This window comes from Barbus barbus (assembly GCF_936440315.1).
Source record: "Barbus barbus genome assembly, chromosome: 34".
NCBI lineage: Eukaryota > Metazoa > Chordata > Actinopteri > Cypriniformes > Cyprinidae > Barbus > Barbus barbus.
In genome coordinates, this window is record NC_136762.1 from 21,095,932 (window position 1) to 21,120,343 (window position 24,412).

The window sequence follows — 24,412 nt, forward strand, 5'->3', positions numbered from 1 at the left end:
TCATCAGTAAAGTTGAGAGGGCCTGTTCCAGAGACAGCCATGCATGTCCATGCCATGACACCACCTCCACCATGCTTTACAGATGAGGCTGTATGATTGGGATCATTTGCAGTTCCCTTTTTTTCTCCACATTTTTGCTTTCCCATCACTTAGATAAAGGTTCACCTTTGTCTCATCGGTCCATAAACACAGTTCCAAAACTTTTCTGGTTCATCTTTGTGCTTTTTTGCAAACTCTAATCTTGCCTTTCTATTTTTGGTGCTGGTCAGAGGTTTGCATCTTGCTGTGTAGCATCTGTAATTCTGTGTCAAAGTCTCCTGAGGACAGCAGCTTCTCAGAGCATCACTCCAGCTTTCTGGAAGTTGTTGGTGATTTTACAGACACGTCTTTTAGGGATCATTTTCACAGATTTTATGATTTGTCTCTCATCAACCACTGTTGTTTTCTCAGCCGATCAGGTCGTTGTTAGTTGCTGGTGGGTTGTAAATGTCTTGACTCCACAGCCAAGAGCAATTTTGTCTTTACTGTTCCAATACTTTTGGAGGGCACTGTATGCATTAAAAGGAAATGCTATCAGCATCCACTCAGGCCTGTGACTAAACCTTTCAAGGCTTAAAGGCTTCCTGATGGTATTAGGAAGAGTGCAGATGGAGAAAGGGAATTATAGTCTTGCTGACCCTCCATTGCTTAATGGCCATGGAAACCTTTTTAAAAAGTGCCGTTTGTAATAATGTCAAATTAAAGGTTTTTCTTTAAAGTACATTTTAAATCTTATGTTTTAATAATTTTTGCTTTACAGAAGTACACATTTCGATGGACTGACTAACATATTAAAGCACATGTAAAAGTTTGATTATAATTTTAACAGTAGTGTTATTTGATATTACTTGTAAGGTTAATATATTTTACAAATGTGTAATTAAAACCTTTTTTAAATGACATACAAGTTTTAATAGAAATCACATTCAAGTATATTTGAGTTTACCATTGCTAAATCTTTGTCAGTACATTTGGCAAGGAACTTTACACCATATTATTTTTGTAATAAGTACTCTTTTTTTAAAAGTATGCTACAGTGTACTACTTTTCACAAGGGTTCCCTAAAATGTGACTTATATGGAAGCATATCACCTGCTTAACCATCTGTACTGTTCTCTCTGGAGCACCATAAAAGTGGTCCATACACGCCATGTCTTCTGAACTACTGTAAACTGAAACCATTAGCCCCCTACATTTGAAATGCCATCTAGTAGGGATGTTGTGATTCAAAAGACATCTGACTGATTCATTCTGCTACATGAGGTCAAAAGCTCACCTGACCTCAGTGATAAGCAATGTAGTGATTCTTCTGATGTGTTTTTGTACAAAGGTCAGCAGTCAAGTATGTGGTGCAGTCAAGTTTTGGCATAGGGTGGTAAGAGTTATTCGCTTTGGTGGGAAATCAAACAGTCACAGAAATAACACCAAGGAAACAAAACATTGGAAAAGAAAATAACATTGTGGTTTTAATAGCTCTTACCTACTTTAACAGGCTTAAGTTGCCCACGCATACACACACACACACAGACCAACACAACGAGATATTTCGAGACTGTCATAAGTAAAAAACTCCAAAAACATTTGGAAACTGGTCCTGCGTTATATTTCTGGCAGGCATATACTGCAGTCAGTCTGGATTCAGAAGGCCCTCAGTGCTTTTACTTCATTGAAATCATCCAGGTTTATTCAGATAACTCTCAAGGGGCTGTTATTGTACAGGTGGTTCAAGTATCCTAGTGGTCTGTGTTTCATTCATACACTCATACTGATACTGAAATGTGGAACTGTCTTTAACTTCTCAGAATTCCAAAGCCTTTGATTTTCATCCAAGATTGTTCTTTGCATGGTCCTCCCTTAAATCCGTATCTCCTCCTATAAAAGGCCCTGTGTCATTAGCCCCTCCCCCACTGCTGCAGAGGCGGGACTCTGAGCACAAACTGCTAATTAAGACATTTTGAGTGACAGCGTGTAGCTCCTCCTCCTCGGTGCGGTGTCTCAATGGGCTTTGGGTTTAGCACCACCTGGAGTGGGGTCCGGGGGTGGTCCGCCACCCTGGGTCAGGCGATGAAGGCTGTTCAACAGACAAAAAAAAACAATTACATGTTTATTATCAGAACTGTCTGATAAACTATTATGATCAAAAACATCATGAGTCATCTTGACTTGAAGCACTGATATGATAGGAAGATCAATTCTTGCAGTAGATGGCGCTATACTCACAAGTCCTTGATGTTGTCAGTGTGGGCTTGCACTGCTATAAAGCAGCTGTCCACTTTGTCCTGGAAAAGAAGAGAGTGACATAAGCAGCAATAGATGTGTTAACCTTAGTATTAAAATGAATTTTCGAAATTAATATTTTTTTGAGCATGTTTCTTTATACTTCAGAATTTCATGGTTAAGTTGTTGAGTTACTTGCTTTTTTTCTTCTTCTCAGTGTAGGGTTGTTTATTGATAAAAAATCTAATTAATTGATTTTTCATTATTTGCTGAGTAAATCCCCTACATTAATAAAAATTATAAATAGTGTCTTTATAAATCTATTTTTTTTTGTATTATTTCATATCACTCCACATAAACCATCATTCCTTCATTTATAAATTAATCATGGATTGTTGGACAATTAATTGCAAAAAAAAAATAAAAATTATACATTTAATCAGCAAGACTTTCTCCTTTGTCAATCAAAAACTAAAATTACAAATTAAATTAAATTAAAAAGCATTTTCAGTTATGCTGTGAGAAGATATGATACATTGCACCAGATTTAGCATCAGCAATGCCAAAACACATTGTAACTAATCACACTGAGCCGATTTGAATATCAGAAAGTGCAGATGAAATATTATACATGAAGATAATCCGTGAAAAACAACTACTTGTATGGTACTGCATTATTGTTATTATAAGCATTATGCAATACATTTTTTAAGAAACAGAGATTCACAATAAAAGTATGAGGTGGTAGAATTACAAATGATCCAGATACAAATGAATCCCTAGTTAATCACATGTCTGATGCACCCTACATCGTGGTAGTAAATAGTGTAAACTACATCATCTGTAAACAGGGTTTCTTATTAAATCCAGTAATTAGGCTTATTTGAATATAAAATACGTCTGACTGAAATACACAGAGAATAATGAGATGTCACTGTCATTAAAGCTCAGAGAGATTGCATTACCTGGTGCTTTGTGTAAAACAGAGGGACAGAGAAGACAACAATCACACCTGAACAACACATGATGACAAGAAGAACTAGTTAAAAAAAAAGTGTTTGGCATAAACTGATCATAAAGCATCATAATATATATCAAAAAGTAAATGTAATGTAATTGGAACAAAAATGTGAAAATATCTTTGAGGCCTTTCTATACGTGTAGATTTGCAAGTTAGAGATTAACGACCGAATGCAAGTTACAAAGCATAACTAAAACAAAAAGAAAAGTTGTTGGACATCATACCGATGATGAGCAAGGTAAGGCCATTGCAGAGGTTTCCCAGGACCGTGACCAGATACATCAGCAATAAGAACTAGAAATAACAACAAACATTTCATTACTTCATTCCTAAATGTTTGTGTATGCAATCCAGTGTACAGAAAACACAAATCTGATTCATCAAGCCACTTCAGCATTCTGTCAAACCCAATATCCACAGCATGATGTGATTTTCTGGGATTATTATCTAAAACAGTGTGTCTGGCCCACAGAGAAAACCTTTCCTCTTATAAATATCCTCAGTGTGGAGTTTCTAGTCACCAAGTCTGAAACTGGAAACTGCACTCAGGACAAGACCCTCTTGTATCCTCCCGTCTTATACTACATAAGACCACATGTGTCCCATGTCCCATTCCACACAGGTCACAGTGTGACTCTGTGACACCACGAAACTTGAGGACTATTAAGAGTTTCAGCTGAAGACTTTGCAGTGCTTGGCTGAATTTAGATGTGTTTGAAAGACAAAGTTAAGTCACTTTTAAATAACTGCTCCTCAAGTATACTAAATCATCACTGTACTGCATCTCGAGAGCTAGACTTATCAACATTTTATTCATAGTGAAAAAAAACAAAACAAATGCATTCACAAAGAGATCTCTTTAATATCGCAGATGTTTCTCCTAGACATAATTTCTGGAAAACTCTTACAAAATCTTTTTTTTTTTTTTATATAAATGCTATATTAAGTAGATATAGACATGTGGAGCTAGGGAGGAGGAGGTTGATTGCTGTATCACCAGTGCTGCTGGGTTGTAGTTGAAGATGAAGTGGTCAATGCCAGTATTTATTTAAATGTTAAAGGGTTAATCCACCCCATTATTCACTTGTCATTAAAGAAGTCATTAATCACTTACCCCCATGTTGCTCCAAACCGTAAAAGCATTGTTCGTCTTTGGAACACAATTTAAGATATTTTGGATGAAAACCGGGAGGCTTGTGACTGTCCCATTGACTGCCAAGTAATTAACACTTTCAAGACCTTTCAAAAGTATGACAAGCATCGTCAAAATAGACCATCTGCCATCAGTGGTTCAATCTGAACTTTATGAAGCGACGAGAATACTGTTTTGTATGCAAAAAAAACCTAAAATAACGACTTTATTCAACAATTCGTCTCCTCTGCGTCAGCGTAGCACCATTTTGGAGAATATCCGCTGGACACAAACTGCGTGCGCTCTTCTGTGTCAGCCGCGCCATACGGATACGCTGTTTTTGTTCAAAGGCGTAAACAAACTTAGAAAGCTGTGCGGTTTGCGTCCACCGTACGCAGTTTGCATCCAGCGGATATTCTCCAAAATGGTGCTACGCTGACGCAGAAGAGATGAATTGTTGAATAAAGTCGTTTATTTTTTTGCATACAAAAATTCAGATTGAACCACTGATGGCAGATGGACTATTCTGACAATGTCTTTCATACTTTTCTGGGCCTTGACAGTGTTAATTGTTTGGCAGTCAATGGGATACATTGTGTTCTGAAGACAAACAAAGCTTTTATGGGTTTAGAACGACATGGGGGTAAGTGATTAATGACAAAATTTTCCTTTTGGGGTGGAGTAACCCTTTAAAAAGAGAAAAAAAAAAAGTAGTGGTTTAATTGGATAGGACGTGTGAGAAAGGAACCAGTCATATAGAGATTCCCAACTGAAATTGATTGGTCGTTAAGATTAAATGGGGATGTTTTCACTGCTTCTCTTTTTTTTTCTGCCTGAGCAAAAGACCCTTGTAATCTCATATATTTCTCAGCAAGAATCAGAAGAGATGTTAACAATATCTCAAACTGTGCTCAGATTAGCAAGATTACCAAAGTCTGCAACCGAACCTCAGAGATCTAAATATGAACTCAAACATTTCTCATCAAGTTCTTCTCACACTAAAATTCAATAATTATGCCATCCACATATATTTTTTAATTGTTTGCTTGTTATTATTGTTATTATTTTACTTTAGTGTATTTATTTATTCACTTATTTTTGCTGGTGAAAATTTGTTAGTTTAAAACGCGGTCATAAAATTTTGCATAAAAACACAATAGCAATTTAGAAACATAAAAACAGAATATTATCATGGATTCTGTAATTCTGTGCCATAATGTGTGGGGGATAATCTATGTCAAGTCTCATATGCCTGAAAATACACCCCAAAACACTGTCAGAAGTATTTCATGTGGTTAGCCTTGAGTGTAATTAGAGAGACAGCTGTGAATGGCATTATTTTAGGTGCACAGCTGAGAGGCCTGAAATAATGAAAATATTTTTTGTCCTTTGTAGAGGACCTTTTAAATTGCGTCAGTGGTTGTGCAAACATCCTTGGATTTATTATGTCATGTAAATAAGGTATATTCTTTTGCAATTATCATTAGTATTTGATGTATAATTAGTCTTTTTTTCATGTAAACAAGCAATAATAAATTAGTTGGTTTCTTTCTGTTGGGGAGACTCTACACATCAATAGAGTAAAAAAAAATAACCATATTCTTATGAAATATGAGAACTTGCTATGAAACATTATAAGGCTGTTTCTCATTGCAATGTGTTTCTAAGGGTTTTCTCAAAATGTTATACATATGTATACATATAAAAAATGTTGGGTCTCGGGAGGATGAAGAACAAAAAAAACCACAAATGCCACATTCAAGTACTGAATATGAAAGGAGACCAAAAAAAGATAAGATGAGAATTTAATAAATAGAAGTGGACAGAAAAAGAAGAAATGAAAATAATATCTTATGACAGGCACTACAGGGCAGAAAACTAGAAAAATGAATGAGGGCTAGCAATGTGATATGTTCAGAATAAGAGATGTTATTTATTTATTTATTTTTCACAGAGAGAGAAATAAAAATACTAAATTAAACATTCTAACAGAGAGATTATTTTTCATCAATGTGGAAAATATTTCATTGATCTAGCACGCAGATTCAGATGGATGAATTTTAGACAGGATCATCAGTTCTCAGGACTCACCTTGAGTGAGTTGAACATGTTGCCCGCAAAGATGAGGTTCCTTAGGGTGTCTACAGCAGAGCAGGACAGCACAATGGCCTTCTGCATGAAGTGCTGAGCCTCTTCCCCACTTAAACCGATGTCCAACTCTAGATATGACCTGCAGCACATCATTACATACAGACACAGCCTTACACACTGACATTCAATGTATGGATAAATGTATACATGATTAAATGCAGCATGTATGGGATTAAATGTATGTTACACACATACATTTAAATGTATGTAAATGTTTGGCATCAAGATGACACATTTATCCAAAGCAGAACCCATAATTGTTTCTTTAACAGTTGCACAGTTGTTTTTTTGGCCCTATGATGACGAGGAGGAAGAAGAAAAACACTTTTCACACTCTCACTAGTTTATTTAATCCATCTTCTAATAACGCCCCAAAATAGATTTTCTACACTTTTTGCAAAATCTGACAAAATTACATCTTGAGTGCAAGTGACATGCAAAAAAAAAAAAAAAAAAAAGAATTCAAGCTTTTTAATGGCTTTTGAAGAGCTTCATAAGTATTAAAAATGTTGGCCATGATGAAAATCATGCAACTTGGGGCTTATTAAAAATCAATGGAACACTGCAGTAAATGTAAATCGGTATACTTTATTAAGTAGAGAAGAATCTAACAGTTACCATCATTTTGTATAGCCAAAATATTAGTATTAAACTATTTCTAATAAGCACCTTGTGGTCTCTTGATGTTTAAACATAAAGGCTTGCAATGTCAAATGTAAAAACTGTCAACCCTTCATTCTCTAAAAGAATAGTTCAAATATAGTTTAATAATTATGTTAGTATGTTTATCGTTTTAGCTTATTTGCCCATTAAAATTACTACCACTTATAGACAGTCTTTTGTGTGATATGTTTAAAATGATTCAGAAATTTGCTTTAAAAATCTTGGCAAAATAGAAAGGGCACTTGTAGACGACCCCCACGTAATGTTGCTCTGCTCAATGAGTATTTTGGTCTGTACTAAGGTGGGGATATGTTTAGAACATATCTGGAATCAGCTAATTAAAAACCGAAGAAGATTGGAGAAGAGGTCAGAGACTCACTGGAAAGGGTGAACTCCATCTCCCAGCTGAAGCACATGTAGCAGTTTGTAGTAGATTCTGACTGAGATGGTGAAGCACATGATGGTCAGGGAGAGCGTAGACACCACAGTGATGATGCTCAGCTGGAACAGGGACAGCAGCCCCACCACCAGCCCGGTGAGCACCATCCCCGTCTGCTCCATATCCTTCCAGTAGATCAGGTCCATTACTGCATGGATCGAGAAAAAGAAAAAGTCTTGGGTTTAAAACCACAGATGTTTTCTAAGAACTGTGGTGGACAAACAAATCTTCATTGGTGGAGGGTTGTGGGTGGTTTCCAGGGTGTTGCTTTATGGTTGCTTAAATATTTAAAGTCTCAGACGTCATTTTACTCCTTCAGTGTTCTCAATATACTCCAATGCACTCCTACAATGTCACTTAGATTCACAGTGGCATGTTTCTCCTCAACAAGCCACTTGATTTAAGATATTATTCACGTCTATAATCACAAACGTGTCAAAGTTTAATACTTCAGATTTTTTATTTTTTTTGAATGGATGGGAAGCTTAATGTCATTTGCTCAAGTAGGACATGTTCTTGGATCAATTACTTTGTTGGACCTGAAACAACATTCAGATCAACCAATCAGATCTTAAGGTTAGGCTTAACTGGGGCTGCATCTCGAACAACTTCCTTATCAACCTATACCATTAAGATGAAGGATAATGTAGAGTAATGAGTGGTTGATACAAACCAGAAACATGTCTTAGTTTAACAAATTCCACTGTTTCAGCGGCATTGGTTCCAGAAGTAGTTTTCCCATTCATTTTTAAAATGTCCCTTTTTGTTAAACAGTTTTAAGCCATGAACCAAATACATTTTGATTTGAAGCAAAAACATATTGAAATCTGACAAAAAGGTGTGTAACAATGGAAATGGAAACAATTTAACAATGGAAAGAACTAATACAATGAAGCATTGCAAATAACATAATAAAAATAAAACATGGATAAATATACAAATATGATTCTGAAGATGTTTAATATGTGTATAGAAAATATAATTTAAATTGTACTGTATATCCACAAATATTTCAGTAGTTTGAGAGTATAGGGAGACTGACTCTATTATATCATTCACAGTGCTTCATGGAAGTGGGCAGCCACTGAAGTGTTGTTTTGGCATGATTTGCTTAATTCAGTTCTCTGATTGGTAGAGATTTATCTGCAGAATTATGGGTAATGTAGTTTTCCAAGCACTCCACTGTTAAATACAAAAGAAGTTGAAATAATGCAGGATAATGACTTATACAGACTTTAATGGTTTAGAAGTTATCGTTAAAAATTAATTCCCCAATGGGAAAATGAATGAAATTTTTACTTTGTGAACCAGTTTGTTTTTTTAGACTTTTTAGACAAACATTTGAACAAAATCTTAAAACTTAAAGTATAAAGGTCACAGAAAAATTCAATTAATTTGACGATAATGTAAAAATAATGAATGAACAGATATAAGGCAGCATGGTAATGAGATAATCAGCTGTTTATAGGATTAGATTACTAGCTCCTCCCAAACCTTTGTTTAGAGCTCTATTTTTTAACAAACGCTGAAACAGAATGTCACAGTGAGGAATACTAATACAGCGATGCTTTGAAAGCGTCAGTGTAGATACATGTAAATCAGAACTTCTAAGGAAGGACAGAAACATTGATGCTACAGTAAATGAGTCAGTGGGTAGGTTTACGTTACGATGACATGGAGACAAACTGCAAGGAGTCTTTTGGGCTGACCTCAGCTATATTTAGTCAGTGTAAGAAGGAAGAGAAACTAAGAATTTAAAGTGGTCCCTTAAAGCCCCTGCTGACAGCCCTCAACCTGTATCCCCTTGCCTATCAATGGTCCTAGGGCTTCTGTGCATAACTTAACCTCTCAGTAATGAGAACAGCTTTACTTCTCAATCGCAAGCACTTCTCACTGTTATAAAGCCAGTTTTATTCACTGGGAAAACATCGTGTACCCTGTCTAAAGGGACTCGTATAAGCAAAGCAATAGCTTACAGGCTAATACTGTGGCTAATCCATTCAGAATTACCTCAACGCTAATGCCATTCATGTCTGTTGTGTGACTCTGAATGGTGGACTTAGCACCAGGTGGCTGGACTATTTATAAGCTAAACGTAATGTATAAAAAGCCTCTAGCTTTAGAGAAAACTGTCTATTGTTAAGCCACTTGGCCCTGCTGACGCAGTTAGCTTTAGCTGTATTGCTCAGCTCAAGCAATATAAACAAACACAAAGCTTATGACATTCTAGTTTCTAAAAGAAACAAATCGTGTAGCCTACTTTCAGAATGAATGAAAGTTACAGAATTTGACATTTTCACTAATGTTAGCAACAAAACCAGAATTATTTGTTGAATAATACACAGTACAAAAATGAAACCGTACAACTGTACACTTGATTAAAAAAAAAGAAACCTCAGCAATGTCATAGAAAAAAAACAAAAACAAAAAACTCTTTTTTTTGCATCTTGAAATAAATATTTCGGAGTTGTGTATCCCTCTGTGTTGTGTTTGTTTATTTTTTCTGTTAGGAAGATAACTGAGCCTTTACATCTCTTTTGTAATAGATATGCTTATAAAATAAGAACAAGGCCTTTATAGCTGTATTTATGAAATGCTTACTAATGCCTATTGATTGACTATAAATTGACTATTTACTAATGCTTAACTAATGATTCATAGCGTGCAGTTATTATAAAGTGTTACCCATTATACCACTTATTTACCAAATACATAAAATTGAAGAAAGCGACTAGAGATACATGAAGATATAACAGATGGGCTATATGAAAGTAGCACAGTTATGTAGGGTCTATAATTTAATATTTGACTAGCAAATGCTGCCTGCAATTAACCAATGAAGTAAATAAAAACTCAGAATAACATCTAGATATGTATTATGTTAAACGTCTACATGACACACATTGCCTCATATTATGAAATGCCACACATATCTCTCGCTTATGTAATCCAAAATAGTAAAAACTATAGACTGAACTCAAATGACAGCATAGGATTTCACTCCCAACTCTTTGCTGTGTGGTTCAGACAGAAATAAAAGTTCTCCCAACCCATGTCTCTTAGTGCTCTCAGCTCAGATAATCATATTCTCACAGTTTGTGTATTTCCTGCTCCCTCACCTTTACCGGTCATTTTGGAGTCTTCATGGGCCGATTCCTCTCTCGCCTGTGTCCCTGATCTTCTCTGAAAACCCCCTCCAGCTGTTTTTGGCTGAGTCTGCTCTGTCAGCAGCCCCCGGCACAACAACCCAAAAATAAATCTGCACAATTGTGCCCGCCCCATTAAAGAAGACTAGACTGTCAGTTAGACTGACAAATACACTCACTCACAAATATACTGTACGAACTATACATCTACATGTGATCGGTTTAGACAAATGAATGATGTGCATTGTAAATTTTATATCTACACTTGATTTTAGTATAACATAATAGATTTGACTCATCCTACAACTACTAAGAAGACAAATCATACTAAAAATGTTCAAACACCGGAGTGCGTTACCATGGCGATGGAAACTGTATTCTCCAATAAAACACCAGCATTTGTGTTCACATGTGGGAAGCCTGTGCTTCTCGTGAACAAGAGAAACCATATCCCAGGGATCTGTTTTACATATTGACTGATTAAGTGCTGTCAGAAGTGACCAGGCTTTAAATAATATGGCATCTATAGCAGTCTTGGCGAAACAGGGAGTAGATAATTGACTATAAAGATGGGAAGCGATGTCTAACCTGCTATCTGGATGCGAACTGTTGGCCCCTCTGTCAAGTTGAGAGTGGAGTAGCATTGCTTACAGAGCTGTTCTTCCTGAGTGTTTCGTTCAATGGCAGGAGGCATTGTATGGGATGACTCCACCATCTGCAGGGTGGCGGTGGTTTCCGTGGCAACAGCAGGGTCTGACCCATGAAACTGTGGTACTGCCAACATAATTCACAATTAATCACCATGATACTATCTGGATGACACTGATTCTATGGTGATTGAAAAAAATTCAGTATATATATTTGCTTATACTATTGTAAATAATTTATGAATAATTTCATTATAATTATTTTCAATATTTAACGTAATTATATTAATTATTCTTTTTAACAAATTCTTCACAATGGTATAAGCGAAAAATATCTTAATGAATAAATAATATTTTAATTATAACAAATAAATAATTCTGAATAAATTTTAAATACTTATATACTTTTGTCATTTTGGATTTTTTTATTTAAAAATAAAATACCATTTTATTATTAATAAATAAAAAATTACATTTACAATTTGTGATTTACTTACATTTAAAATTGGAATTTACAAATTACAGTGAAATTTATGTTTGTATATTATGTGCGTCACGGTGCACAGGAACACGCAGACATAAACGCAAATAATAGTCACCAATGAAGACATCAAGACATGGCAGGACAAGTCAAGGCAGACAGGAGCACCGGGGAGTAACGAGTAGACCAGACGAAATCAAACAGGACTATAAATACACAGAATAATGAGACGAACACGGCTGGACAAGAATTAACTAATGATTACATTTAACAAGGACAGGAAACAAACCAAATATGGAAACATGAAGCGGGAACACATGGCACACATGATAGATGACTGACATAATTCCCCCCTCCCGAAAGGCTCGTCCCGAGCCTTAACAGTTCCATCAAGGAGGGGGGGGTGGGCGCTCTGGAGGCCCCTCAGGACAGACACGGACAGGAACACAAGACAGGGACCTCCAGATTGGAACAGACAGATGGAGGCCAAGGCGGAGCTGGGAGCTCAGGATGCCATGGCAGATGGTCTTCGGGGCCTTGGCCTCGGACCCCTCGGCCCGGCCCCTACAGTCGGATCCCTTTTACCCCCCCCCCCCCCAAAAAAAAAATTTCCCTGGGGAAGTTAGGGGGTATCAGGACAGTTACGGGGTATAGACACACTGAACAGTACAAGAAAGGACAGGAACAGGACAACCCATACGGGCTAGACAAATAGGAACAGGACTGGACAGGACAGCCCACAGGAACAGGGAGCCCTCCTGGGCTAGCTCGGAAGCTGAGGCTTCTCCTGGGCATGACAAGGAGTCAGGGGCCCTCACAGGGTCCCTCAGCAACCGCCTCCACTTCCATGACAAGGGGGCAGGCGGCTGGAAAAGGCCTCCGCGGCCACAACAAGGAGAGCCGCCTGCCCCAGACGAGTCTCCTTGGACAAGACATGATTAAAACTGTTCCTGTGGACACCACACAACAAAACCGGCACTCCTGGGCGGAACAAAGAAACAGTGGAGATCCGGCGGGCTTGACTCCCGCGGACGGCGGCAGATAACTCCCGCGATAGGCGGGCTGGAGGGCTCGCGGCCAGCGGACTCGCGGTGATCCCGCCGACTTGCAGTGGGCTATGGCGGGATCACGAGTGTCGACTTCCTTGCAGCGGGACAAACAGACACAGGAACAAAATAAAAACTAGAAAAAACGAACAAAACAAAACGAGGTGAAGGGGTGCCACTTACTCTATTGATCTGGTCTTCTGTCACGGTGCACACACGAGGAGGACACAGGAACACGCAGACGAGGACGTAAACTCAAATAATAGTCCCCAAGTGAAGGCATCAAGACAAGGCAAGGCAGACACAGACAGGAACACCGGGGAGTAACGAGTTGACCAGACCACATTACACTGAACAGACAGGACTATAAATACACAGAATAATCATAGATAATGCGACGGACACGGCTGGACAAGAATTAACTAATGATTACATTTAACAAGGACAGGAAACAAACCAAATATGGAAACATGAGGCGGGAACACATGACACACACGACAGATGACTGACAACATGTGCATACACACACAAAACCCCACATAATTTAAATGATGTAATTTGATTAATTATAAAAAAATTTAATAAAAAAAATATTAAAAATAATTAACAATATTTTTTTTATTTTAAAACAAATAATTCTACATTAAATAAAATTAAATACTAATTACATAAAATTAACAAATAAAATACTTTTATTTTATATAACCTTTTAAATTTAATTTAGAATTATTTTATTTAAAAATACATGTAAAATTTTATATATATATGTGTGTGTGTGTGTGTGTGTGTGTGTGTGTGTACAGGTGCATCTCAGAAGAATTAAGTTCATTTTTTCTTGTAACTTATTTCAAAAAGTGAAACTTTCATATATTTTAGATTCATTGCATGTAAAGTAAAACACTTCAAAAGTTTTATTTGTTTTAATTTTGATGATTAGAGCTTACAGCTAATGAAAGTCAAAAATCTGTATCTCAAAATATTAGAATATTTACATTTGAGTTTCAATAAATGACCATCCATACAGTATAAATTATGGGTATCTCTTATTCTTTGAAACCGCAATAATGGGGAACACTGCTGACTTGGCAATGATCCAGAAGACGATCATTGACACCCTCCACACAGAAGGTCATTACTGAAAGGTGTGGCTGTTTACAGAGTGCTGTATCAAAGCATATTAAATTCAAAGTTGACTGGAAGGAAGAAATTGGGTAGCAAAAGGTGCACAAGCAACAGAGATGACCGCAAGCTTGAGAATACTGTCAAATAAAGCTGATTCAAACACTTGGGAGAGCTTCACAAGGAGTGGACTGAAGCTGGAGTCAGTGCATCAAGAGTCACCAGCTCAGACGTCTTCAGGAAAAGGGCTACCAAGCCACTTCTGAACCAGAGACAACGTCAGAAGCGTCTTACCTGGGCTAAAGAGAAAAAGAACTGGACTGTTGCTCAGTGGTCCAAAGTCCTCTTTTCAGATAAAAGTACATTTTGCTTTTCATTTGGAAATCAAGGTCTGGAGTCTGGAGGAAGAGTGGAGAGGCACAGAATCCAAGCTGCTTGAAGTCCAGTGTGAAGTTTCTGAAGTCAGTGATGATTTGGGGTGCCGTGAAGTCTGCTGTCAAGTCCAAAGTCAATGCATCTGTCTCCCAGGAGATTTTGGAGCACTTTATGCTTCCATCTGCTGACAAGCTTTATGGAGATGCTGATTTCCTTTTCCAGCAGGACTTTAGCACCTGCCCACACTGACAAAACCACTTCCAAGTGCTTTGCTGACCATGATATTACTGTGCTTGATTGGCCAGCCAACATGCCTGACCTGAACCCCATATGGAATCTATGGGATATTTTCAAGAGAAAGGTGAGAAACAGTCAATCCAACAATCCAGAAGCTGAAGGCTCAATAGTGCTCCAGCAGATCCACAGACTGATCGCTTCCATGACATTCCTCACTGATGCTGGGATTTGTGCTAAAGGAGCCCCGACCGAGTATTGCATGCATAAATGAACATACTTTAAAGAACTTGAACTTTTCTGTTTTGCAAATCCTTTTTTTTTTTATTGATCTTAGGAAACATTCTAATATTTTGAGATACTGATTTTTGACTTTCATTAGCTGTAAACTCTAATCGTCAAAATTAAAACAAAAAACTTTGAAGTGTTTTACTTCACATGTAATGAATCTAAAATAGTTTCACTTTTTGAAATAAGCTACAAGAAAAAATGAACTTTTTCACCCTATTCTAATTTTCTGAGATGCACCTGTATGAATATATGTAAATATACACTGTATGTACAATCAATAGATTAATAATCAATATTTAAAAAAACAACAACAACAAAAACAATGATGTATACTTGCCAAAACAGAAAGCCTGCTTTAGATTCCATCATTCCGGGTGTTGTTAGTATTTACTAGAGACTTCTTATGTGGTTGCTCAGGTGTTTTAGTGCATTACCATGCATTTCATTTGGGTTTTCTGGGTGGTTTCTTACTGGCCAAAGACTAAAGACCCCACCTCCGAAGTCTCTATGATTTTCTGGCCAGATCAGGTCCCTTTAATTCAAGTCAGTGTCTGCTTTGAATCTAGCTATTTTAAAATGCATCATGCACACATGCTAAAACACACACACATTTGTTTACATTTTGTATACATGAGCACCTGTTATTTTCTCATCTTGATGAGTGCATGTTAAGTTGTGTGTTCGGATGCCTGAGATCTCCTCCGTTGCTTCCCATGTCCCTGTGTCTTTATCCTGAAACTCCTCCACCTTGTGAGTCTGTGGCTCTAGAGTCCACTGCAGGCTCTCCTCTTCCGCGTCTCTCTCCCCTTCTACAGTCAAGAAAGCATGAGGGTCCCACTCCACAGCAGGGAAGTCTGAAGGTCCCTGGGTCTCCAGAGTGTCCGAGCGGAGCAGTGAACCGCGGTCGCCCCTCCCACCGGTCCTGCGCCGCCCCGAGTCTCTCCGCGATGAGCCGTCGCTCTCAGAGAAGGCAATGTAGGAGAAGGTGAGCTCAAAGGAGTTCTGACGCGGTGTGCCCCACACAGAAGAGCTGCTGAGACATGCGTCATCATCCTCCAGGCCTTCATCTTCGTCAGACCATTCCCTGGCCGTCTGCAGTTCTGGGAAGTCGGATTCCTCATTTCCACCTAAGGAAAAATCATGTATGATTAGGGCTATGCATATGATGGCATTTAAAGGGACAGTTCACCCATAAATGAAAATTACCCCATGATTTACTCACCCTCAAGCCATCTTAGGTGTACATGACTTTCTTCTTTCAGATGAATACAATCGGAGTTATATAAAAAAAATGTCCTGGCTCTTCCAAGCATTATAATGGCAGTGCTGAGATTTTAAAATCCAAAGAAGTGCATCCATCCATCATGAAAAGTGCAATTTGTAAAGAAAAATATCATTAGGATTTTGATATAATCCAAGAAGAGACTGGTTTTCCTTTGCTTGTAAACAAAACTTGGATCTCACGTGACTAGCATATTCTCACTGGAGCTTACACTACGCCTACGTCATCCACAGTTAGCAGAAGCTAGAGAAGTTGGAAATATGGTTATTTTCCTTGCACAAGTGCATCGATTCGCTTTAGGGGGCCTTTATTAACCCACTGGAGCCATGTGGAGCACTTTTTTTATGATGGATGGATGCACTTTATTGGACTTCAAAATATCAACACCCATTCACTGCCATTATAAAGCTTGGAAGAGCAAGGGCATTATATATATATATATATATATATATATATATATATATATATATATACATAAATAACTCTGATTATATTCATCTGAAAAAATAGTCATATTACACCTAGGTTGCCTTAAGGGTGAGTAAATCATGGGGTAATTTTAATTTTGGGTGAACTATCCCTTTAAGGGGCTATAATAGATGTGGATATCAGGAAAACATGCAAAGATAACTGAAGGACTCATGTATTTGAATATTTGTAAATATACTGTGTATGAAAATATTACCATCTGAGCAGGGAGGCGTGGAGTCAGGTGTTGAGCTCACTGTTCCGAATTCCTCTGAAATGAGAGAGCAATAAATTATGATCAATTTAAGGGAATCACTTGAAATTTTATTGTCCTAGTGTTTATTATTATTATCATTCCGCATATATTTCCATCAACTGGTCAGCAAAGAACACAGCAAGAATTCTGTAGCAATTTTAAGTAAAATGTGGAAATTGTCCAGCGATGTGACTGTCATGACCTGTTCAATACAGAAATGCATAAAAATTCAGCTTGTAAAGTTTATATGAAACTAAGTCTATACAGCATAAAATAACTAAAATGAATAGTTCACACAAAAATAATACAAATATGATGAAAATTTACTCACTCTCAGGTTATCCAATAAGTAATTGAGTTTTTGTTTCTTCATCAGAACAAATTTGGAGAAATGTAGCACACGTCATGCTCACCAATGGATCCTCTGCAGTGAATGGGTGCCGTCAGAATGACAGTCCAAACAACTGATAAAAACATCACAATAATCCACAAGTTATCCACATAAATGTAATCGATCAATTAACGTCTTGTGAAGTGAAAAGATGCATGTTTGTAACAAACAAATCCAACATTAAGGCATTGTAACCTTCAACTGTTGCTTCTGGCCAAAATACCATAGTCCATAATCTATAATAACACTTCCTCCTGTCGATAAACTCCATTCCACATTGTCCTCTCATATCAAAATACACTGGCATATTTCTTTTGTTTATTAAAATCGCTTGATCTGTGCATATTTCTCTCGTTTTTGACAAGACGACTTTTTTTTTACTGGAGAAATCTATTTTTTTAGAGGACTTATATTTTAGAAGCAACGGTTTGAAGTTAAAAAGGTTTTAATCATGGCTTTGTTTATTTGTTTTTTACAAACACGCAGCTTTTCACTTCACAAGATGTTAATTGAGGGACTGGAGTCGTCTGGATTACTTGTGGATTATTGTGATGTTTTTATCAGCTGTTTGAGCTCTCATTCTGACGGCACCCATTCACTGCAGAGGATCCACTGCTGAGCAAGTGTAATGCTACGTTTCTCCAAATCTGTTCTCAAACTCATCTGTATTTTCGATGTCCTGAGGGTAAATTTCATCTTAGTATTCATAGTTTTAATAGCAGAAACAATTTCCTGTTTTCTGTCTACCCCAAGTTCTCCAATGTGGTATTTGAGAAAGCTACCCTTAAACACTAAATGTTTTTTCAAATAGTTCCTGTTGGTCATATAGACCTTTCCTTTAAGTGAGCAGTTCCTGCCGAGAATCAACTGCAAAGTGAAGCAGGCTTAGGCAGCTCATGTCTATTTGAATATTATGGGAATATTATGTGATAAAAGCCTCTGAGCCTCCATTTCATGTTTAGCTCAATGGGATGAGTGAAACAAACTGAAGAACAAAGCTTTGTTCAGATCTTTAAGTCAGAGGTTTCCTCTTCAGTTCTCTGTCATTGTACAAAAATGTACGTCTGTAAATTGTAGACGTCTGGTCTATAAAACATGCGTTTAGTGCCTTATTATATTACATTTACATACTAGCATACAATCTTAAAAATAAAGGTTACAAAAGGGGGTTTCATATGGAACATGAAACAGATGTAATAGACGTACTTTTAGAACTCGACTGTGGGACTGTCAGGGATTCACAGTCACGGTCACCAGCCACAGCAATCACCAGATCAGACTATTGATCACCTGCACCTGCAGCCATCAATCAGCACTCCTTCAAATACAGTCTTCACTCAGACACTCATTGTCTGGTCTACCGTTCACTACTCCGAACCGTCACCAGACCCAGTGTGCACTTACCTGTGCATGCTTACCTTATAGTTCTTTTACGTATTTCCTGAGATTTTCCTGCCAAAATTCCCGTCCTCCCTGGTTCCCGCTCTCCATCGATCCTGTGAAAGATACTCGCTTCAGTTGACAGCTAAGACTTATTGAACTCTTCCAATCTTCAAGATACTCACCAGCCTTTTTCTCCACACGATCTGCATTCAACCTGTCAATAAACCATCCTGTTGTTTCACTTACCTGTTGTTCTCGACTCTGCTTGTGACCGGGACAAAAGAATGTTTAATTGTATACAACTTTATTATATTAAAATCTCTTGTTTTTTTATAATGGAACAAATTAAATTTTTTCAGATTTAAATCAAATACATTTTTTTGTGTTTTACATGTCAATGCAGATTTATCAAATTATTCAGATTTTATGCAGTTTAGGGGGCAGTTGTGGCCTAATGGATAGAGAGTTGGACTTGTAACCCGAAGGTCGTGGGTTCGAGTCTCAGGTCCGGCAGGGATTGTAGGTGGTTGGAGTGAATAACCAACACTCTCTCCACCCTCAATACCACGACTGAGGTGAGACCCTTGAGCAAGGCACCGAACCCCTCAACCGCCGCATTGATGGCTGCCCGCTGCTCCAGGTGTACCTGGATGGGTTAAATGCAGAGAACGTCCCTTTCCCCCTCCCCCTGGGGGAAGTCGTGGCCTAATGGTTAGAGAGTCGGACTCGTAATCGAAAGGTTGCGGGTTCGAGTCCCCGGCCGGCAGGGATTGTAGGTGGGGGGAGTGAATGTACAGCGCTCTCTCCACCCTCAATACCACGACTGAGGTGCCCTTGAGCAAGGCACCGAACCCCCAATTGCTCCCCGGGCGCTGCAGCATGGCTGCCCACTGCTCCGGGTGTGTGTGTGTGTGTGTGTGTGTGTGTGTGTGTGCATTTGTTCACTACTCACTGCTGTGTGTGTGCACTTGGATGGGTTAAACGCAGAGCACCAATTTCGAGTATGGGTCACCATACTTGACAATACGTCACGACTTTACTTTACTTTACTTAATATGCTAAGCTTCAATGTTTTTTGTTTTTGTTTTTTTTCTCCTGTCACATGGCATGGCCGGCTCAATCAAAGTTCGTCATGGGCCCTTTAGACATTTTAGGTTCTCAAAAGATTTTTTTTTTTTTCGTTTTTTTAAAACTTTTTTTTTTTTTTTTTTTTCATCTCTTGGGAAAACTTTTTTTTCTGATTAAGAACCTTTTGTTCAATGGACTCGTTCCATGGATGTCAAAGGTTCTTCATGGAACTTTTACTTTTAGGAGTGTATTGCGATGCCATTAAAATAATCATTACTGTGTCATGCAGTACATTGTAAATTTACTTAGATTTTTAATTTGTTTAGTTTACCTTCTTGGCTTGGAAGTTCACCATAATACTATATTTTTGTTTTTCAAATATATATATACATTTTCCTCTCAAACTACTTCAAACAATGCAGCACAGCCACAGACCCCTGATTTAAATGATAGAACCAATTCAATTCACCTTCAAACATCCCCATCGCAAAGAATAGATTCTAGAATCAATTAATAACAATGAAAATTCATTGTTTTTCTGTGTAAACTAGAATATAATCTGTTGTAACCAGCAGTATTCAATGTTTACACTCACAATCTAGGACAAATTATACAAAAACAAATCAATTGTAGCAACTGTTACACCAAATCATGCCAGATGAATAATAATTTTCATTTTTTTTCCACATTGACCTTCCCTCAAATACAATTGTAAACAGCACAAGTCTCATACAGATGCTGCATTCATAGGTACAGAGCTATAGTACACACTGCAACATCAGCAGAAACCAGCAAAACAGACGGATGAATGAGCACTGGGGCCAACAAGCAACCGAGATGATGCATCAGACACAAAGCAAGAGAATAAAAACACGTCAGTGGCATACAGAGAGAAATACAGAGACAAAGGAGAGACTCACTGCAGTGGGAGAACCCTAAAACCTGACCCATGCTCCATCAAGGCACCGCTGGGCCCATCCAGTCTGGAGTCCCTCTGTCCTCCGCGCTGTGGCACTCCTCTGCTGGATCGCTCCCTCTCTTTTCAGCTATCTCACGCTCTGTGCTCTTCATGCACCCTTCCCTCGCTCTCTCCTTTAGTGCACTGCTGTTTCTCTTCCTCTCACCCTCCCCTCTCTTCATCAGACGGCCCCTCCCAGGTTCACTCGCTCTCTCATTCTCTGCTGCAGCCAGTGGACTCAGAATGCCACTGTGTGTGTGTGTGTGTCAGTGTGAGTGCATTCATGTGTGTGTAGCTCATCTCTGCCTGCTGCTGCCATCTCACATCAACATCCTCTTTATGTCGGCCATAATTTAACAAGGATGAACATGTTGCACCCTTAAAAGGACCCAAGAAACGTTCATTATAATAAGCATCTTTTAAGATTAAATATTCAGAGGTTTAACAACAAATAAAACACTAAAGAATTATTTCAAGAATTAATATTTTAAATAATTAATTATACAGATTATTTATAATAAATAATATTTATATAAATTAAATTATTTTAGATAAATAATATTCAAAATAATTAATTATACTATTTTAAACAAATAAAACATTTAAAATAATTTAAGTGTGTTTTTAAAAAAAAATAGCATAATTAATTGCACAAAATTAGCTACTTAAGCTACAGAAATTAACGCTATGAATATGACATTATGGCTATGTATGTAAATTATAGTGTTCTGTGTGGAGTATAAATTCAGCAACATATATATAGTGTCTGTTTGTCTATAAGGCTTCCTTTAAAAGTCTAATGAGGCTTTTGTTTGTGTCCACTGCCTTCAGCAGAGCCAAAGCCTCATGGGTTGTGAGGTACTCTAGCAAATGAGAAATGCTCACGTGGTCTATCAGCTACTGTACTTTACATCACGATGTAGAAAGAGTACAACAGCCCACACAGGTTCACATACAGACAAATCAATACAAATCAAACTAAAGACATATATATATATATTGTTTTCAATAATTTCAATGTTATTTAGTATTATGTAATTACAATATTATTTTTAACATTTTTTAATAATGATTTTAAAATAATAATTTATTTTAAAACAGCAATAATTGATTTTTATAGCTTTGGAGACTAGGGCTAGTTGTCACATGGTCCGACAACTGTGTGTTTTCTTTAGCAGTGGCTTTGTGTGTTTGTTTCAAGCACCAAAACTTCAAATTTTTGAACACCATAAAAAACACAAAAACACACTGACATACATCAGGCAAGACTCAATTATGAAGATGAAAATGAAGATAATTTTTTTTGTTGTTGCCCAAAACAATGCTTTGATTTTACTTTTTTTGTTGTTTCATGAATTGTTTTGTGTTTCCTATGGTTTAAATTTACCTGAAAATGTAATTGAAGTTTCCACAGTGACAGTTTACCTTGTATAGTGCAACAATTTGCCTTTCTCATACAATGTATCTCTTTTTCTGGTGTATCTCTCCCTTTCAATGTAGTCAAGGCATATTTGAAAGCAGAAATAGCTGAGTAATTCATTGTAAATGTGAATTCATAGCTTAGCCAGAGTCAAAAAAATAGAGTATGTGATTATGTTCTTTATCTCTTCGGTAAGCATTAGTCCAGCAATAGCCGTGTATACTGTACACTCTCAGAAAAAAATGATTAAAAAAAAGCTTTCACTGGAGTGGTACTTTTTCAAAAGGTACACTTTTGAACGTTTACACTTTAGATAAGGTACATACAGGTACAAAAGTTTACCTATTGAAAAGGTACTGCCCCAGTGACTGCTTTTGTACCTTTTTCTCTCTGAGAGCACATGTACTTTATTCATGTAAATGTGATATTTTCGCTTACAGTCAAGTAAACTTGTATTATTATTATATAAAAAGTGTAAGGGTAACATATAGCCTACTAACACACACAAAAATGAATCTCTGAACAAGTAAGTGTGTCTGTTATGTAATACACTGGTTTGAATGTCAGGGTCGTGAAATGCCCTCTCTAACTTTAATCACCCATTGTGTATAACTGGCTCAAATCCAAACGTCACACACCTACGCTACTTAAATACAGGCAATCTGCAAGCCTTCCAAGAACTGGGCCTTCCTAAGGAGGACAGTTCCTATTTATAAAGACAGTTACCTTAACTCTTCAGACTACCATTTTACTCTCTCCAAAATAATATAATAGTGAAACACAATGTTGACTTTGTGTGACAACATTTGGTTCTTATTGGCGATTAGGCAGTTAGAAGATTAAAATGATGTCTAAAAAGTAGTGCTGGGCAACGATTAATCATGATTAATCGCATCCAAAATAGTATTGGGTATCTTATCCAAGTTCTTGTATACATAATATATATGTGTACTGTGTATATTTGTTACGTATATATAAAGACACACACATAGAGTATATGTTTTGAAAAATATTTACATGTATGAACATACACTCACCTAAAGGATTATTAGGAACACCATACTAATACTGTGTTTGACCCGTTTTTGCCTTCAGAACTGCCTTAATTCTACGTGGCATTGATTCAACAAGGTGCTGAAAGCATTCTTTAGAAATGTTGGCCCATATTGATAGGATAGCATCTTGCAGTTGATGGAGATTTGTGGGATGCACATCCAGGGCACGAAGCTCCCGTTCCACCACATCCCAAAGATGCTCTATTGGGTCGAGATCTGGTGACTGTGGGGGCCATTTTAGTAGTGAACTCATTGTCATGTTCAAGAAACCAATTTGAAATGATTCGAGCTTTGTGACATGGTGCATTATCCTGCTGGAAGTAGCCATCTGAGGATGGGTACATGGTGGTCATAAAGGGATGGACATGGTCAGAAACAATGCTCAGGTAGGCCGTGGCATTTAAACGATGCCCAATTGGCACTAAGGGGCCTAAAGTGTGCCAAGAAAACATCCCCCACACCATTACACCACCACCAGCAGCCTGCACAGTGGTAACAAGGCATGATGGATCCATGTTCTCATTCTGTTTACGCCAAATTCTGACTCTACCATCTGAATGTCTCAACAGAAATCGAGACTCATCAGACCAGGCAACATTTTTCCAGTCTTCAACCGTCCAATTTTGGTGAGCTCGTGCAAATTGTAGCCTCTTTTTCCTATTTGTAGTGGAGATGAGTGGTACCCCGGTGGGGTCTTCTGCTGTCGTAGCCCATCCGCCTCAAGGTTGTGCATGTTGTGGCTTCACAAATGCTTTGCTGCATACCTCGCCTGTAACGAGTGGTTATTTCAGTCAAAGTTGCTCTTCTATCAGCTTGAATCAGTCGGCCCATTCTCCTCTGACCTCTAGCATCAACAAGGCATTTTCGCCCACAGGACTGCCGCATACTGGATGTTTTTCCCTTTTCACACCATTCTTTGTAAACCCTAGAAATGGTTGTGCGTGAAAATCCCAGTAACTGAGCAGATTGTGAAATACTCAGACCGGCCCGTCTGGCACCAACAACCATGCCACGCTCAAAATTGCTTAAATCACCTTTCTTTCCCATTCTGACATTCAGTTTGGAGTTCAGGAGATTGTCTTGACCAGGACCACACCCCTAAATGCATTGAAGCAACTGCCATTTGATTG

The 24,412-nt window shown here is 37.8% G+C and overlaps 1 protein-coding gene across 4 annotated transcripts; it reads right to left on the minus strand.

The window, feature by feature from the left end:
* Nucleotides 1-1,480: 1,480 nt before the first annotated feature.
* On the minus strand, nucleotides 1,481-20,955 carry LOC306854402 (reticulon-2-like). Of its 4 annotated transcripts, XM_079392362.1 has the most exons (10): nucleotides 20,770-20,953; nucleotides 16,969-17,022; nucleotides 15,640-16,128; nucleotides 11,397-11,582; nucleotides 7,603-7,810; nucleotides 6,501-6,639; nucleotides 3,502-3,571; nucleotides 3,222-3,268; nucleotides 2,260-2,318; nucleotides 1,481-2,110 (listed from the first exon to the last, which is right to left on the minus strand). In XM_079392362.1, exons 1-10 carry the CDS (start codon nucleotides 20,798-20,800, stop codon nucleotides 2,035-2,037), a joined length of 1,359 nt encoding a protein of 452 aa, XP_079248488.1. In that variant the 5' UTR covers nucleotides 20,801-20,953; the 3' UTR covers nucleotides 1,481-2,034. The 4 variants fall into 4 exon arrangements, with proteins under 4 accessions (XP_079248488.1, XP_079248489.1, XP_079248491.1 ...); XM_079392363.1 differs by lacking the exon at nucleotides 3,222-3,268 and having other exon boundaries at nucleotides 1,482-2,110; nucleotides 20,770-20,955; XM_079392365.1 differs by lacking the exons at nucleotides 11,397-11,582; nucleotides 15,640-16,128; nucleotides 16,969-17,022; nucleotides 20,770-20,953 and adding an exon at nucleotides 10,788-10,885 and having other exon boundaries at nucleotides 1,482-2,110.
* Nucleotides 20,956-24,412: the final 3,457 nt, after the last annotated feature.

Coding starts and splice junctions, on each gene's coding strand:
- LOC306854402 (XM_079392362.1), bottom strand. CDS start 20,800: ATGGGTCAGGTTTTAGGGTTCTCCCACTGCA. Junction 16,129..16,968: donor CACGCCTCCCTGCTCAGATG/GTAATATTTTCA, acceptor ATTTTTCCTTAG/GTGGAAATGAGGAATCCGAC. Junction 6,640..7,602: donor GATGGAGTTCACCCTTTCCA/GTGAGTCTCTGA, acceptor GATGTGCTGCAG/GTCATATCTAGAGTTGGACA.